Source organism: Semicossyphus pulcher, unplaced genomic scaffold (assembly GCF_022749685.1).
Source record: "Semicossyphus pulcher isolate SPU_LCO1_2020_fin unplaced genomic scaffold, fSemPul1.0.p SCAF_17, whole genome shotgun sequence".
Lineage (NCBI taxonomy): Eukaryota > Metazoa > Chordata > Actinopteri > Labriformes > Labridae > Semicossyphus > Semicossyphus pulcher.
In genome coordinates, this window is record NW_027211681.1 from 8,035,954 (window position 1) to 8,055,403 (window position 19,450).

At 41.3% G+C, this 19,450-nt stretch overlaps 1 protein-coding gene across 1 annotated transcript; it reads right to left on the reverse strand.

The window, feature by feature from the left end:
• Positions 1-115: 115 nt before the first annotated feature.
• cabp4 (calcium binding protein 4) lies at positions 116-18,870 on the reverse strand. Its single transcript, XM_069666426.1, has 8 exons — positions 18,818-18,870; positions 18,219-18,320; positions 17,700-17,826; positions 11,011-11,041; positions 10,481-10,624; positions 5,009-5,118; positions 2,505-2,652; positions 116-144 (listed from the first exon to the last, which is right to left on the reverse strand). Exons 1-8 carry the CDS (start codon positions 18,868-18,870, stop codon positions 116-118), a joined length of 744 nt encoding a protein of 247 aa, XP_069522527.1.
• Between the last annotated feature and the right edge of the window lie 580 nt (positions 18,871-19,450).

The following is a 19,450-nucleotide window of genomic DNA, read 5'->3' on the forward strand; positions in this document are numbered from 1 at the left end:
ACATCTCTTCGACTCTATTATGTTTTTACATTCAGACGTCTGAAAATACACGAAGCAGTGTGAGAATACAGCGTTCCTGAGCCGTGTTGTGTGCCCAATCTTCTTCCATCAGAGGTCATCTTGCAGAAAGCATCATAACAAACTCTGCAGAGGGAGACAGAGACAGCAGCAGATGCTCCGATAAGAACTAATGATGCTCTAATATCATAAAAGGAAAGCATAGGATATAAAGCCACATCAATGTCAGCCAACATACTGGAAACTAACACAGCTCATAGTTGGTGATGTAATGACTAAATATTTCCATTATTACCAAGTTAATGAAAAATTGCAGGGTTATTGAGGTGACATGTCGAAAGAAAAAATGGATATCGAAGCAATTTAGTTGTAATTTAGATATGACAGGTTCCATTTTTTCTGAGGAAAGAGTGACTGATTTTTTGGACAGATATCAAACCCAGTCGGGGATTCAAAAACAACTCCAATCTGCCGAAGTTTCCAAGCTCATCAGCGTGATTATCGCTTGTTTCAGCTCGCTGTATCCATTATTCTGGATTCACTTGTCAATCAAGGCGGCGTTCGACGTTTGTTGTGTGTTAAACCCGGCGCGTGATAGCTCATGGCAGGTTCAATCACTGATCAATCATGTCTTCCATTGACTTCCTGAAGCGCTTTGCTTTCAAAGCCTTCTGATTGTAGGTGAAAATCTATTGATTGACTGAGTACTAAAGCTTAATTCCAGATTAACCCACTAACATTATCTCCTGAGGTACTCCTTTAACCATTTTCTATAAAAAGAAGTAAAGCGAGCGGAACAGCGGCTCAGTCTGAGTCGTCCTAACACCTGAGATTGACCTGTCACATGGAGATTCACAATGATCCTCTCTCTGCAGCGGTGGGTGCCGGTTTTTTGTCCATGCTGTTTAACTGGACAGATACACTCAAAAGCTGCCCTGGGGGCTAATTGATGATAACAAGGAGCACCTGCTTATTGATCCGCTCTAAGACTGACACGCCTATTCATATGTTCCCAATAATTATAATTGATTGGGACTCTGAGACAAGACAAACAGGATCACACCTCTAAGCCCTTTATGCGCTGCAGCCTATAATCACACTCACATGCATGTGGGGTTGATTGTGCCTGCATGTCGACGAGTGTGTGTGTGTTTATATGGTCCCCATTGTATGGCCTGCGAGGTAACACGTGTTAATGGCATTTCTGCAGAAGTCCTTGAGCTGTCCACCAGTGTGTGTGTTCTGTGTGTGACATGTGACAGGTGTCCAGGCATGTGTATTGATTGGCTTAATGCACTGCTGATTAGATTGGATTGGCCCTTCCAACCAACCCACCTTGACTTAACCATCCCTCCGTTCCCATTTCACCCCTTTTCCCCCCTGGTTTCTTACTCATTTTCTCCTCCTGTCCCCTTTATCCTCACCCCATTCAATCTGGATTCACTCACACCTCTGCTTTGTCCTCTCCCGTCCGCTCCTCCCTTCTCGCTGTCAAACCTTAACCTGCGTGAGGTTAAAGTAACCCTTCGCTTACACCACATCTGTCACTTTACAAATGTGCTCTTATAAAAGGAAAAGAAACTGAATGTTCTGTAGCCACTGTACTGGAACTACTGCATTACCATTACTTTTAATGAAAAGCATTTACAGTACTGGCTATTATAAACTGATTTCCCATCAATCGTCCATCGTATCGTATCGTCCAACGGTGTACACCTATTTCTTAAATGTTTACTTACTGTTGAAATTATTACTTATAGGTCACTTTTTCTATCTATAGCTTATCTATTATAATTGGAGTCCAAGACTAATTTCCCTAGGGACAATAAGTAGTAATGTACCGTACCGTATGGTATCGTATCACGTATCATATCACGTATCATATCATGTATAGTATCACGTATAGTATCACGTATACCGTACCGTACCGACCGTACCGTATCTCATATCGTAACATGTATCATGTATGGTGTATCGTATCGTATCGTACTTTATTATTATAGGTCATTTTTTCTATCTATTGCTTATCTATTATAATTGGAGTCCAGACAAATTTCCCTCGGGATCATAAGGAGTAATGTACCGTACCGCATCTCATATCGTATCATATCACTATATATTACATAACTATGTATGTCAACCATTATCATTTACTTTTTGACTTCTTTTCTGTCTTGCTAAATCACACAGTCAAGTGCAACTGACTCACAATAAGCTACTTGCTGGTTACCTCTTTTTATTCAGTGCCGATCATCTTAAAACTGATGTATAATCCTAACCAGCTGTTTAATTTTCTCCTTATAACATAAAAAGCATTTGTCTAGTTGAGTTATTTAAATATAGTTTTTTTAACTGCAGAAGTCCAAGCACTCCCCCTTCCCATTGTTGTTTTCTTACTAATCGTTTTCATGCCCTCTCACACCTTGCCTGGAGGGTATCCACTCCCCCTTCTACACATTTATCCCCCAAAGACCCCAGCCGCTCACCGTCAAAGTCGATGTTGCCATCTTTGTTGAGGTCAATGTCGGAGAGGATCTCCTCCAGCTCACCTTTCTTCAGCTTCTCCCCCAGGAGGGTCTTCATGCCCTCTTTCAGCTCATCCAACGTGATCTTTCCATCGCCATCACAGTCGAACTTAAACGTGCACGGTTAGTGGAGAGAAAGGAGGGGGGGGGCATAAACATAGAGTACAACAGAGAAGGAACATTTCATGTTTCTGGGCTAATGAGGAGGGTAATGAGGAGAGATGAAATACAGGATGATGTAACGAGGAGCAGAGGAGACAGAAATTCTGGGAGAGAGGTTTTAACAGCGAAAGCTGCTGAGATATCATGCCATGCAAAAAATGGATTAAACGCAGCAGTCAAAATTCAGCTTTACAGCATATAGTTACAACATGGCTGCATGAGGTCGCGAGAAGTCAGAAGAAAAACAGCTTGAGAGGGCAGATGGGGCACTGCTGACTCATGAGGCGTTAGAAGTGAAGTGAGAAAGACTAAAGAAGTGAATGTGAGGCCGAGTTGAAAATGTATTTTTATTTGTTCAGAGGGTTGACTAAGCTCTGAAGTTACAGAAGTTTCTGTCCAGAAGTCTCATCTATTATTCTCACAGAAGTCACTCTCACGTCAGAAAATGTGAATTTCTGGCCTCCGACAGCATAACTCCAGACCAGACAATGACGCATAAATAAACTCCAGATTCATGGCAGATGACCATGTAACCTTGCAGTCTTTAAATAGATGACACTTAGTATGTCTTATACACTGCTCAAAAAAATAAAGGGAACACTTAAACCCTACAACGTCTCGGCATGCTCCTGATGAGACGACAGATGTTCTCCTGAGGGATCCCCCCCCCCAGCTCTGGATCAGGGCATCAGTCAACTCCTGGACAGTCTGTGGTGTGACGTGGCGTCGGTGGGTGGAACGAAACATGATGTCCCAGAGGTGCTCGATTGGATTCAGGTCTGGGGAACAGGCAGGCCAGTCCATAGCATCAATGCCCTCGTCATGCAGGAACTGCTGACACACTCCAGCCACATGAGGCCGAGCATTGTCATGCATCAGAAGGAACCCAGGGCCCACTGCACCAGCAAATGGTCTGACAATGGGTCTGAGGATCTCATCCCGGTACCTAATGGCAGTCAGGGTCTGGCTAGCACATGGAGGTCTGCGCGGCCCTCCAAGGATAGCCTCCCCAGACCATCACTGACCCACCGCCAAACCGGTCATGCTGGAGGATGTTGCAGGCAGCAGAACGTTCTCCACAGCGTCTCCAGACTCTGTCACATGTTCTCAGTGTGAACCTGCTCTCATCCGTGAAGAACACGGGGCGGCAATGGCAAATCTGCCAATCCTGGTGTTCTCTGGCAAATGCCAATCTGGCTAATTCACAATCAGTGTTGCTTCCTAACAGGTTGATATCCCAGAAGTGTGATTGACTTGGAGTTGTAATGGTTATGTGTTCCCTTTATTTTTTTGGGCAGTGTATATGAACAGACGCACGCACTTTAAAAACCTTAATGCAGAGGAAGTATGCTTTTGCTGTCTTAAAAAAAAAAATCTAGGATGTCGTGCCGCTGGTTCAGGAAGAGGTTGCTTGAGATAGAAATTTTGGCTCAAGCTCAACACGGTTTAATACCAGTTATGGGTGTGTAAATGAATCAACACAATTAACTTCATAGCTCCTTACAGTGCATTTTGAGGTGAATACGTGTGCACAGTGGGATGTCTCCATTTAAAAACACAGAATTTAAATGTTGATCAACCATCATTTGAACGACTTTAATAACTTAGTCCAATTTGCCCCTCTTCATTGGAGTGCATGTGGCTGTGTTTCTAATAAAGATAACTTAATCTCAGTAGCATATTGTGCTCTGATGTTTCAGCTATAGTCATTAAGAGCTGATTACCAGTGTTGTCTGTTTGGCAGTTACCATTAGAAACCTATCATGCTGTAATGTGTTAAATAGATGAACCCAGGTGTGTGAAGCTGTGCTTATAAATAACACGATGAGCTCATTTGTTTTGCCTGCTCGGAGAATACGTCACACCGAGGCCTGGCTCTGGGGGACCATCAATTCAGAACTTGTGTACCGGACACTGTATCGACATCAAAGAGAGCAATTCAATATCTGGATAATTCCCCCAGACTTGTATGAGACTGATGAGGCTCAACAAATAAATACATAGACTTCTTAATTTGCTCAAATTAAACGGTGAGACAAATATAGAATGCTCATTTGCAAAGCAAGCTCCATAAAATCCCCATCAACATATATTATTCCCTCTCTAAACTCTACATTCTCAGCCGGCATCTTCCCCCCCACTCTCTATTTCCTCAGACTTGTTTACAAGTAAGAGCCATACACTCTCTGCACTCTCCGGGGAGAGGTCCTGTTGCACACTTCAAAGTACTGTCATAGTACGAGGCCCCTTTCGATTGCTTGAAGTCACACTTCTTAAAGAGTTTGTAGCTGGGGACCTCTTACCTGTTTGAAGGCACAGCGGAGCTCCTTCAGCCCCACCATGTGAGCCGTCTCTGCCAGCATCCTCGGCCCCATTAACTGGCAAAAATCATCAAAGTCTACATGGCCGCCCCCTGCACACACGCACGTAAACACAGACACACATGCACAGGTTGATTACCAAGTAGTAGCTTATATGCATGCCATGGTGCGTCTATTAAACACATATTAATTAATGTATAACAACAGTTATACACACGGCAAATAGTAGTAAAGAGTAATTTTAACTTCTCTAATCTATATGTTTAAATGTATCAATCAACCAGTGAAATAAGAGTCTGCTGTGTGATTCAGAGGTACCAGCTTGATTAATGTCAACACACACGGTCTGCTGTAGTGTTAATTAACAGTATTCAGAACACCTGGCTGAGGCGGAGTGATACACAGAGTGAAAAGTCCCAGTGAGGCTGTTCTCTGTATCAGCACTCATGGAATGCCTCTTGTCCAATCAGATTACTTTGTCGCAACTAACTGTTGTATAAAAACCAAATAATGAGGCTACATGCAGTGATTTGATCCATTGTTGATAGAAAAATACTGATTAGAAAAGTTTTTAGTCCTAGTAGCAACACGATTAAATAAAGCCTAAGCACATGTAATTAAGTATTAGGCACAAAATGTAAATGTATGTGCTAATCGACCTTTTTTAGATACACATTAAAAAAACCTGTAACCAGTACTATAGTAGGACTATTCCATACTTTAGGTAGGTCATGTAAGGGCATTAATGTGCTACATTATAAATGCTTGTTAGGTGGTTAAAAATTTAAACGTGACAGTCCAACTGTCCCACTTTATGCAGCTTTTGGCCTGGAGGAAAACTCACTTTGTACAGTCTTCACACAACTCTTTCTCTCATTTTGTGTGTACAAACAACTGAAACACGCAAGTGGAACACTTTTTGCAACAACAACAAAAAAGTCCTGAAAATGCGTGCTGTTACCTGCATACTTAATCCAGTTTAATATCTAGCTCTTCTCCATAATGGCTGGATTTTCACCCTAACTGTGACTGTGCCCATTTGGAGAGCTGTAATAACTTTTGCCTTCCAGTGTGGTCAGATGAAATGTTGTAAAAACAGATTGTCTGGAGCAGACCCCTTGCCTTTAGGAGGCAGTGAACCCTCTGACCCGTTGACAGCTGTAAGGTTTAAAGCAATGTTTCACTTACAGTTGGTTCAGTGTATAAGCCTATATTTTCTGGGCTTATCATTGAAATGTATAAATACATTGTCAATTACTATAATTTGCAGTGTACAGGAGTACCTTCACTACCTTATAGATGTATTCAGCAGAGAATAATAGTTCTTTCCCTTAAGATGGGACTTAAATGCAGCACTTGAGTTGTAGTAATGCATAGAGCCTTTCTGACTTAATACCAAGCATGAGAAGTTTCTCGAATGTCCTCAGGGCACTGCGACTGTAACAATGTGAACAGATATGTGCTAGTAATGCTTCCTGAAACCCATCAGAACCAGCTTTGTTTTGTTTGATCCCCATGGTAATTATCAAAACAGGCAGCTACAATGGGAGGGCCCATGTTATTAGCTGGACAAAAGACAGGCTTATTTGATCGTGTAGACCAATACGCTCGGCCTGTTTTCATTATCTTGGCCTTGGTGGATATGAAAGAGGACGCCAATAAAGCCATGTGGTCATTTTATGGTTCAAATAATCGAATCAGTGCTCAGAGTCTCAGCACGGAGGATGAAAATCAAGCTATGGCGAATTCTTGAATAGAAGTCCTGTTTAATGTTAGTGAAACTACTGTTCAGACTGTCATGTTGTAGTTGCAACAGCAGCTGCAGGATTCTGAAATAAAAGACCATCCATTTTATCACTTTTGACAACTTTCATACTTCCCTCAAGGTACAGAATATTTTTTGTCTGACTGGTTGTACCCTTGTGGAGCAGTAGTCTGTGGGGGATTCCTGTCATTGCCTTGAATAATTTCTGTGCTTTAAGTGGGTCAGTCTATAATCATGAAGTAGAAAAACTCTCCCCAAAGTCTGAGGAGATTATTATTATTTTTTAATTGATAGTGCAATGCTAGTCATATAAAAAAGAGTGAATTTCATGGTATTAATGGCTCTGTAGGGATTATATAGAGATTAAGCTTGGAATGTCTGAAGCCTTTTCTACCTTACGGGTCAAATTAAAACATCAATGAAGAGATGAATAATTCATATTATATAGTGTGAAACACAGAGTGAAATATGAAATGGTATATCCACTACCGAATCCCTAATGTTTGCAATAGTTCTCTTACAGTTTCCCTTCAAGGTAGAGATTAAAAAGTCTTCTTCATCACAATTTGAGGCATCGTATATTGTGTATCTGGTTTTACAAGTTCTATATTGCTCTAGTGATACATTCTCAATTCAAATCCGAGACACCATATTCATGGCTGCTACATGTACAATATATCATGTGGTAAAGTTGCAATGTTATTTAAAACTCATTTATTTTTGGAAATCTTGACAAGAATTTTAAGTAAGGATCCGTAGCATAAATAATACTTGTCTTTTTGTAATGGTGGACATCAGATTGTAACATGCATGGGATGTTTATGTGAGCTTTAATGCAGCACTGTCTCTCTCTCTCAGTCCTGGTTTTCAGGATGCTCACCATCTCATCAGGACGTTACGTACACCTGGGACTCCAGGTGAATCTAATTAACTAGCAGGTAGGACAGAAGGCAGCTGCACTCTGGTCCCCGAGGATCACAGCTGAGAAACACTGACGCACTGTATCAAACGTAATGTAATTGTTTTGAGGCCAAACTAGTACACAGTGGACTCAAAGTCCAATATTTTGCTGTTTATTAGTATTATTGTACAAGGAGCACAGCGCTGTTAGTTGTGTGACAACTGAACCTGAATGATGCTTTTTTTTTCAAAGCAGGTACATAGAAGACTAAGTATTAAAAAAAACCAAAAAACTTTTCTGCGTCTAAAATTTTGCCACATCAGCAAGGGAAGTAAAATAATTACTAATTCTATTTATTGAAATAATAACATAGTAATTGTATTAAAATCCGTAATATATAACATTTGAGGACATAAATATGGTTTATATTTATATCTATGAAAAAAAATATATATATATCTCATATTATTTGGTTACGTTATGACGTCACAGTAACGCGAGTGGGCCGTACCGTTACCGTTGAACTTTGCTGCTTGTGTTACTTGATTGATGGATTAGTTTCCTCTCAACTGTGATTGAATGTTGTGGAACACATAAGCAGAAGTGACTCTAAAACTTTTTTAGTTGTTCTTGTTCATCAGCGGATTATGGACGTAGCTTTTGTTAACGATAAGAAACGAGGTAAAGGTAAACGGCTATATCCATCAACGGTGATGCTAACGTGGTGGTGGACGTCGTTATGCCTAAATGGAGGATAATAAGAACGAGAGGGAGGGCGGTGAAGATGACGACTGTCTGAGGAAGCTTCATTATTACTGTAAGGCAAGTTAGCGTCCTGCAGGTACTTCTGTTATGTGTTATGTAACGGGCTAACTTTAGCTACCGTTGGCACACAGCCGCGAGCTAGCAGCAGTTGTGTTGATTACGTATGCTGCGTTCATGACAACTGGGAAGTTCTCTTCCCATTAGAAATTTCCGACTTCCAATGGTGAAGGCGTTCCATAACACATTTTTTGCTGAAAAAAGCTGCGTTCAGAAATCCAGTTGTCTGGAACGCAGCATTAGTAATATATATTAATCTCCTTTACCAGAAAGTGTAACTCTCGTGTAGACTGTAGCACTGTCTTCCGGTGACTATGATTTGGCTCGTGATTGTTGGTGATTGTGGTCGTATAATTTTTAATGTACTTTTTGTTCAGTGGTACGGTACTATTTGTACTTGTGTTGTACATTTATAATGTGCATTTCAATTATTCATTTTGGGATAATTATATCTAGTTTTTCTGTGGGAAGATAATTTATCAAGACTCCCCCATAATTCTCCTAATGACAATCCCCTGACACCACTTTTGATTTGATGCTTGCAACATGAAAAAATAACAAGATGTTCCGCAGCAACCTCCCTTTCTAAAAACAATGTCCCCATTAATCCACACAGTAAATAAAACTTAAACTGTCAGCAAGGTTTAAAACTTACACATTAGTAAGAAATTATTTTTGGTGAAACGTTTATACGCTTTATAAAGCACCTCAAAGCCCAGCTTAAAATACAGTTAGTAATCATTTTCACAGTCAAAATAAATTAGAATTTTTAATGAATGGTACAAGAAATACCTTTTTGGTGATGTCAGAAAAGCTACCTTTCTATTGGACTGGAGGGGCGTGTCTGTGTTTGATTGACAGCTGATAATGAGTTGAGCTCCAAGTCTCAACACCGGCAGAGTTTCGCTGTAACTTTCAAGTCAGGGGCAAAAAGTTGTTGAAAGGTTTAGGACCATGCACGCAGCTAAAAGGACCAAACTAACATTTTCAGGTGTGTTTTTTGTCCTGCAGCTGAGAAGCTAATTAGCCTTCTAGCTTGCACACTGATGTAAGCACAGCGGGGCACTTTGCTCTAGTTTGGTCGCTTGTTAACTAGCTATGATGCAGAACAAGACGTTTGTTCATGTTTGTGGAGACTTTACCAGTGAAGCTAATGATGCCGCTATTCAAAGTGTGTGGCTCTTATGTTGTGGAGTGCAATATCCAGATTTGGTGACATCAGCCACCATTAGCTACTTGCAATTTATTATTCATTATTAAACCAAGTTTTCATTTGGCAGCTGTATGAATATATGGCATTATTTCTGTTTATGGATGCAGCTGGATTGCTGCAAACCTGATGTCTCAATTAGGATGTTATAAAACATCACATCTTTAGCGTGCACCGGGTGTCTAAGTCCTGTGTGGCCTTGGGTGGTTTTATGGGACGTTTTGGCAAACACTTAAAATTTTGTTCAGACTTTCTGGCCTTGCTCAGACACTCTGTCGGTTTTACAGGAACTGCTTCTCCAGCCATATGGCAGTGATCCAAAAATCAATGCAATGATGATTCACCTTACACTTTAAACACTGGCCACACACGGATCTATGCGTGATCATTCAGAGAGAAGACAGCAAAGACAAACACCTCCTCATTAAGAGTAGAGGGAGGAAAGTTGGATCTCAACTAAACACACACTTCCTGATGCAGACTCACACTCATACACCCCTGCACCTGCAGCGCGAGAGCCATTAATCAGTCTGCTTAAATGCCTCGAATGTCCCCAACTCCAAAGGCAAACATCAGTTTCACATGGAGTTGTGCACGTACACGGGTGCACATGTTTGTGCAAACCACACAGACCTATTACTCAAGCATTCACACCTCACTCCAGAAAGTCCCATCAATCATGCACACATGCTTTAACCACAGGGGGAAAGACCACTCACACGCACATAACACATAACCAGATGGATAAATACGCACATTTCATCTTGATTTGCTGGATGATCTCGATGAGCTCCATCTCTGTAGGCATGTAGCCCATGGTCCTCATGCAGTCTGCGATGTCTTTGTAATGGATGAAACCATCCGCGTCATAGTCAAATTCCTTAAAGGCCTCCTGCAGCTCTGACAGGCACACAAACAAATTACAGCAATCGCAGCAAACCGTTAAGTAGGGTACAATATTTTTCCCCGAGAGTCAAACACACGCACACACAGTGTGCACGGATACTTATAGTTACACTTTGAACAAAGTTTGTTTAATCCAGCAGAAAGAACCAAAGCCAGCTCCTAAGAACACAAAGTTTATGGAGTTAAATTGATTTTATAGCTCCGAGTCTTTGGCAGGCAACATTTCAAGGCAGTGCGAGAAACCGTCAATCTCTGGCATGAATCATGAAGAGAAGAAGATTAATTAGAGAAAATATCAATGCGATTGATGAAGCTGTGCAATCGACCGGTAATTTATCACGTCTTTTTTATGCATCGTAATTAAAAAAAAAACGACTTACCATCTAACTCCCCTGGCATCAGATCTCGCTCCTGTAGAGCAGAGGGAAAAAAACAAAAGGAAAAGTAGAAACAATTAGACGGCATCAGAGGACGGGATGTAGAATCAGTTCGGCTTTAAAACAGCGAATTCTCCTGAGAAATACCCCTGTGATTATCTGTTTTCTGACTACCAAATTAGAATAACATGCATATCATGTCAACACTGCTGCATGCTGACAGTGAACCCTAATGGGATTTCACCCAGCGACATGTTTTTTCTAATTTGCAAAATGACAGCACACACTCCTTAGTACACACACACACGCACACACACACACGCTCTACATCTGCAGCATCCCGAGGGAGACGCGGCACAAGCTCAGTCTGCGTGCGTACACCCACACACCACCGTGTGACAGTGAGATGCACAAACCATGCACTGTTACAAAGAAACACAGATGCGTGTAAACTAAGACACAAGTACACACACATGTTCCTGCTAAGACACACAGTTTATTTGCATACAGCCTTGTGTGGGAAACACTCAGTATTCTCTGCCTTGTTTTGACATTTGCTCAGAGTGATCACTCCTCTCTCGCCCTCCCTCTTTCTCTCCTCTTTTCAAGTGTTTTCAGGGAAGCTGAGGCAAAGATGGGAGCTAGTTAGGAATCTCTGCGTTGACAGTGATGAGACATAATTGAGCTAAGAGAAATTTAGGTGAGCAAAGAGCTTATAAATGAATGTTCACATAGTCTAGTGGTTGCAGGCTTACAATTTTGACATATGTGCATTTTTAACACTTTCATCTGTAATGCATATCCTCAGGCCTTTATTCCACTTACAGTTCAGCTCATATTTTACATGGAGCATGTGCATCGGTCCAGGAAACAATGCACTAATTAGCATATTTGAAAACATGCATTAAACTGAATTTACATATGTAAAGAATAGATAGTAAAAGAACATGAAAAAGCAGTAAGATAACGCGTCTTAAGCAAAATGCCTTTTGAAAAATGGAGCCGGTGCTAACTGCGTCTTCTCTCCCGGGTTTCTCTAACAGTGTGCAACTCTTCCACAGAAACATCATCACGTCCTCGGGGGACACAGGAAACATGCAAACTCAGTCATCTTCGTATAGAGCAACTAAGCCTGACATATGGAGATATCGCTTGGCACAAAGCCTGGGGGAATCTATAAGTTCAAAGACACAAGACTGACACACAAGCTTACAAAAGCTCTGATTACTGCGAGGAACGGAAGTGTGCACAAGTTTGCTGCCGGCTTGTTTTTCTTCACATTCACGCAGTGATGAAAAATACCCAGGTTCAATTACTGAGATAAAGACACACGACCAGAGGTGGAACAAACAAATTATGTCTATCCATGTGTACAAGCAGCATTTTGCTTTGAATTTTTTTTTATTATGCTCGACTCGTATCCTGATGTACGTCTATTTGCCTCATCACATTTGGCTGAATGCGATAGCTGTTACATTTTGATGTTACATGGGAAAACACTGAAAATATGTTGCAGAGTTCAAGTGTCAAATGGAGGAGATGGACAACAATGATTGTTAAAATAGTTTGCAAAAACAAGCTTTTTTGCCTTTATTTATAGGACAGCTGAAGAGAGACAGGAGATACGGGGAGAAGAGAGTAGGGGATGACATGCAGCAAAGGGCCGAGGCCGGGAGTTGGACCTGCGACCGCTGCGTCGAGGATGCTAATTTTTAACATACTTTTATGCTTTTGGCTTTTTTGTGTTTTGTTTTTCATCGTGCGTCTCTTCTCATTACTTTATCACTACTTTAATTAGACCGTCAGTTTGTCTTTTAGCTCTGGAACAACTAAAAGGAAATCAGATCATCAGTCGGCACTGAAATGCAAAGAGAGGTGCAAAATTTTCCTCTTAATACATGTTGGCACCGAGGGTGGTTAATACATAAATCATACAAGGTCATCCTGCTCAAGTGCACAATAGCTTGAGGAAAAAGGAGCAGCCCCCGTGGTTTATTAGGAAGCTGCTCCACGTGGCAGCCGTTCAAATGATTATTCACTGTATGATATCTGCCAACAGAGTGGCAACACAGATTCAATGCCAGAACGCTATTGCATCAAGAGTTCTCTCGCTATACGTGCGCTGCTGAAACACTTGTGATTTATATAAACCTGTTAAGTTTTAATGCGCTGTTTGTGATGCTGCAGCGTGACAAAAAAGCTGTGTTTCTAAGAGTCCACAAGCGGTTGTTTACCCTGCACAGGATCCTCCAGCCTGCAAGGGCATATTTAGATAGCAAGGTCAACACATTAATTGGATTTTTTTTTTTCATCCAGAAAGGATTAGACAGCATACCATGCAGACTCTCAATTCATCCGTCAGAACGAGCCCATTAACAGTTAATTTCATTCTGTCTGCCTTCACATGGCCCACTGAGCAGCCTGCTGCTTTGTAAGCATGACGCATGAACATATATGAGAGGGACACTCATCACAAACACATAAAAGAAAAGACCGTAAGATATACTGTTACAGTATGTATATTGCTCATCGATTGAGTCCAGTCCATTTGGCTTTCCATCCTCCACTCTAACATGTAAATGCATCAATTGTTTTTCTGCGGCTGTTTGTCTCTCCCGGCCCCGTCTTCAGTTGGATCTAATGAGGGCTGACAGTGAACCTTGCTGAGGGGGTTATTAATACTTGTGTCGAGGCAGGGATTAGGACCGCTGCAGGATGGATGGTCTCCCCGCCTCAGTGTCAGGGCAGAAACCAAAACAGTGTGTCGTCCATCCTGTGCATACGATGCAAGCGTCTCCACCTTGATACTAGTAAATTCAAACCAGCGACTGTCACAGTAAAACAAGGCAGATCGGTCATGGCAGGTGTGGTAGTAACTCAGGGAAGCATGTGGAAGCGGAGTCCACGGTAGCCCAAGGTCACAGGGAAGTGGTTTTCACTTCCCATACACTGCTTTAAAACAATGAAACGGTCCCATTAGTTATTAAAAACTGTAGTTATTAAACGTCATTAAGGCGTTCATAGACACACAACTCCCCCTGGTGTAGATTTCACTCTTATCTTTTACAGTGAGTCCCTCTCCTGTAATGAAGGCATTTATGGCAAAAGCCTCTGGCTCTGCTTTGTAATTAGGTCTTACGTGGGTCCCGTATCGCTTCAGTGATTAAAAGGATCTTTCATCCAATGTAATAACAATAAAGATTAAAGCTGCACGTGGCATATTAGCAGGGTCCGAGCAGGTTGGGAGCATTTGGATGGTGGTTTCTTAATTATTTGACTGTATTTATTCATATTCTTCAAAATGATGCCTTGTGGTCATCAATCTTTGTGTTTGCAGAGAAAAATATGAGTTTATTTCTGGGTCACCACAGTGTTACAGCTGCATGTGTACTGTTTGTCCTCGTTCCCTTGCTGTTGTGTCTTCCGAGCTTTTCCCAGCTGATTGCTCAACGAGGTGCACCTGGTCTTAGATGCTTAAAGATCTGTGTCATGACATCTGAAGACAGAGGCAATGTTAATTGTGTCCTTTGCTGATGATAATAACTCCCTTCATTTTGACTATCAAGAGGTGTTTTATGTGATTTTGTTGGGCCAATTGTGGATTATCGTTAGCCTAATAGGGCCACCATAGGGTCAAGTGTATAATAGGCACCTTCAACTTAATGTGCACTTTAACACTCCACCACATGGGTGCAATGATATGGGTGCTGATTTACATCAGAAACACAGCTGATGATCCTCACAAAGTTTTGGGACGGTTTTCTCAAAAGTTTGCAACAATTGGATTTTGTGAAAATTGAGAAAAAGTCACAAAATATCACATTTTTAGAGCAGAGGCCTTTTGGAGCAAAGATGCAGATTATGCAAGAGATTAAATGGTAACACAATTTTGCTGTTTTTGAGATAATGGCAAAAACGTCATCTTTATTATCTTAGCGCCACTTTGGGGTCAATGAGTGTTATTTTCTGTACCATAGTAGAGGTTGGAATTTGCAGCCCACATGCTCATTTCATTGAGTTTTGGTCTTTTTTTTGTTGCTGTTTGAACCCTTTTTAGGGGAGAAAAATAATAAAAAGAAGCCAGAGAATGAGAACAAAAACAATAGGGCCGCTTTTGCCCCAAAAAAAAGAACACTAAAAAAGAATTTTAAAAAGCTCTTCTGTCCTCAAAACAATGCACGTTTGAAGAAAAGCAGATAAACAAATATTTAAATGAACATATAATCCTTGTAAAATTTACATTTAAACTACACCACTAATGTAAACCGTAGCCAAGGGAACATTTATTTCTTGAGGTAACTGTATGCATTTTCTTTGATGCTGCCATGATGAACACAGATGGTTCCTAGTTAATTATTAACACTAAATACATTCAAATAAAGGCTGCTAATTGTTTTCTATCAACATTATGAGGAATGTTTAAAATGCCACAGTATTATCATTTTTTATAAATGGTCAAATCTGGAGACATCATTCTGGTGCAGTGACTGTTTTGTACATTCATAATTGTGGCCTTGTGTATGTGGAGTTTTAGCTTTTACATTTTAGCTGAACACAGAATAAATCCTTGTTATTTCCGTCCATTTCCCACCAATTATTTTAATGTGCATTAGCAATTCAGACTTTTTCAGTCGGGCTCATTAACATCCTGGATCTGGTCCACATCCATTTCCTCCGTACAATGACACAACTATGGAGCCAACAAGTCGTTCACTCTATCTCCCATTACCTCAAACACTGAAACACGCCACCTTCCTTTGTTTCGCTGAAGCATACACCAAATACGAATCATACAAACACAAAAACACTGAAATGAGGACGGTGGCATCAAGCTCGAGATCATTTGCCGGCTTGTTTCCGGTTGTCATTTTTACGGTTCTAAACGGAGCCAGCGCTTAACTGGAGCCAGCAGAGCGTTCTCGGAGGCCAGCCCAGTGTCTAGACGTTATATCATCTGTGAAGGGATTTTATATAAAACATTTTTTTAGCTTTAGAGGATGAGGTAACAGCCTACTGTCCTGATCAGATGGTTTAATGCTTGATAAATAGAGGTCTGTAACAATATTGATTTTAACATTCATTTGACCCATTCTGTATCAGCTATAACCGGTTTGCAAACAGTGAGCACATTTTCGGATAGTCATCGTTCACTGCAAACAGCTACAACCAGTGTTTGGAGTTTCAATCGATAGTTACCACTTAGAGTCTGCTGAACAAATGGATCCATTTTCCAACTCCATTCTGTGTAACCTTAAAGTCAATGTAATGGTATTTCTTTCAGCTGTGACTCGGTCTATAACCCTGGAGTTTATTGACCTCTCTTTGCCAGCCCCTTCCAACTGTCTCTCTAACTTCCTCATGGCCCAGGGAGACCCCTGCCCAAAATTAAGTTCATAATGACCCATAATTTTTAGCTAAACCAATATTGACCAGTTCATCTCTAATAATATCCAATCACGTAACTGGCTCTGCCCTGTTTTTCATGTTAAACGATCGTTGTGGCACGTTACATATTATACGCATTTGTGTTATTAATGTTTACACTGGTGTGTTTGCAGCCCTCCCGAAAGCCCAAACACATGGACAGGGATTCAGACAGATGGCGGACTTACAACACATATTGCATCTGGGCAGCTCAGTGGCAGAGTCAGTCGTCTCTCAATCGGAAGGTTGGGGGTTTGATCCCTGACTGCTGCAGTCGCATGCCGAAGGGTCCTTGGGCAAGACACTGAACCCCAAATTGCTCCTGAAGGCGTAGCCATCGGGTATGACTGTGCACTGATTGGAGATTGACCATCAGTTAGTGAATGAGTGTGTGAAAGGGTGAATGTGACATGTAGTGTAAAAGCGCTTTGAGTGCTCAGAAGACTATAAAAGCGCTATATAAGTACTGTCCATTTACCATTTAGTCCATTTAGTGGATGGCACAGGAAAACAAGGAAACTGTCCGAGGCCATGGCAGGATGGCAAAACGATTACAGCTTCAGCAATTACAGCAATGCTGTCTAACTTTACTGTGGCCAGTGTTCTCTGCCGGCCATCCCTCTCTCATCCACTAAAATTATATCCCTGTCTATGATCTGTGTGAATCCTTGAGAATCCATCATCAATCTCAGCCACTTTTTGGAGTTTAGTTCAGCTTGAATCAAGATAACGGAATAATTGAATCCAATTTATTATTGACCAAGATAATCATGATTATGTTTTAGTAGGAAATGCAAAACAAGCAGTGGTGCGCCATGTTCACTGACCCCTCTGTCCACCCTGACCTGCGCTTTGCTCCAGAGACAGAGTCAAAATGACTGCTGGGGAGCTTTGTCACTCCTGTATGTCCGTCTGTGGCACTTCCTGAAACAGCTGATGCGGACAGTTTTGTGGAGAGGAAACTCTCTCAGGAACAGATCGACGAGTCAGTCATGATTTACATGATGTTGAGATCATTGGGTGTTGACGTGTTTCGATCTTACAAGCAGTTTGGGCCTGTGACATCATCGGCTTAATTGGCGCAATCAGCTGGCACACCTGAGTTCAATTAGACGTTGTTTCCTGACACCTGCTCCTCAGCATGGTTTTTATTAGACTGGGAGCTTTGAACTGAAACTTCACTGTAAGGTGAGAACATACTGTATAGTGGACTCAAAATATCCCACCATCATGCATTGTATGAGTATGAGTAGGAATGTTAAACTGACCTGTCCGAACAGTTTATTAAGGTAGGAGATGTAGGCGGCGGCCACTGCTGAGCTGTTGCTGCTCCTCTTGCTCTGGCGGCGAGCCTCCGCCTCGGCGCCCTTCCTCTGGGCAGACGGGGACTTTGAGCTGTGAAGTGTGCATTTGCGTGCCAAATGTTGAGAGCTGTCATCATGGAAGCCAGGCACTATACTTTACTACCACCCCTGCTCCTAACTTACTCAACAAAAAGCACACATAAGAGCCTTTTGGATGATTACTCCATACAGCCTCCCTCCAAATAATTGCTCAGCTTGAGTGAAATGATTGGACTACGTCAGCAGTGCTATCAGCTGACCTTGGGGGTTACATCAGTCAGTGGGAAAAAGGAAGGAAGGGAGGAAGGGAGGAAGGAGGGGTTTGTTAAATGGACAAGTTATTCTGGGGGGCTTATTTTGCAACACTAATAGGGTGCACAAATCAACACAACCCACTCCCCTTATCCTAATCATTGTTGATTAGAAACAGAGAAAGATAATAACCAGAATTTCTTGGAGAGGCTGAGCTGAAGGGCCTTGTTTTTGAATCTCCCAGAAGCAGGCGATCTGCCAGCTGCCGCGCCCCGCCCTCCTCGTGGAGACGAGCTAGAAGAGAAAGACGCTTTAATCAATTCAAAGTGCACTTAGTGTTTGTGATTAATATGAATACATTTCCTTATAACAGATAGAAATCAGCAGTGTAGAACTTTGTCTCGTGGTTGGACTCTCCTGTTGAGAAAGTTGAGATGGATTCAGACTGCTGATGGACAGCAGCAGCAATGGGAGAAAATTGTTCGAATTTCTGGAAGTTTCTTGGACTCTATTACCCGGAAAGTTTGGAAAAATATGCCTTGGCAGACTATATCGTCTTTTTTTTTTTTTCCTCCTTTAAAGAAGTTCTCACTTGACACTTTTTAAGAAAGAAGAGCGGGGATATGTTTCTTGTTTATGTTGGAGCCCAACGTAGTGATTGAGACTGACTCAAGTACATTTTCACAAACTCAGCCATTGATTAAGATTTTAATTAAATTCTTAATTTGACTTTAGAAGCGTATTCATTCCCTATTAATTTTCTCCACCACTTTTAGTTGGATGTCACTGACCTGGTCGAGGACGGTCTGCTTTCCGCTCCTCCCTTTGCACTTTTCACGGACATGCTGCCTGTAAGAAAGAGATAAATGTAGAGAGGGATTTAAATGTGTGGAGGAAAGAAAATCTCCTTATGGAAGTGGACAATGAAAGAGTCTGACTCAAAAGGATAAATATGCATTTTGGACTAAAATCCCAGATGTTTAATATTACTAGAGCTACATTAATAATTTAACATCTCATTTAGTGGTTGTATGGAAGCAAATCTGTTAGCAAACACTTTCCTATTAAGGCCAAAACATCCATCAGACAAAGAGCCTGATTAGCATTAATTAGCAGTTGTGCTAAGTGAAGTTTTTCAGTATTCACTTTTTCTAAGCTCTGTTTTACCAATATCCGGCTTTTAAGTTAGCTTCATCCTTCCGTGTTCACCAGCAAGATGCAAACTTTGTGTATTTGCCTTTCGGTGCTGGGCAGGTAGAATAAAATGTGTTTCTGTGCTAAACAACAGCTAGCTGCTACGGTGGGAGTTTTGAGCAAACTGAAGCAATGACATCAAAACAATGAACTAAAAGGCGCTAAAATAAACAGCAGAGTTTTATTTTACTGTGATTGACTTAACAGTAAAATATGAAGAATGAATCCAT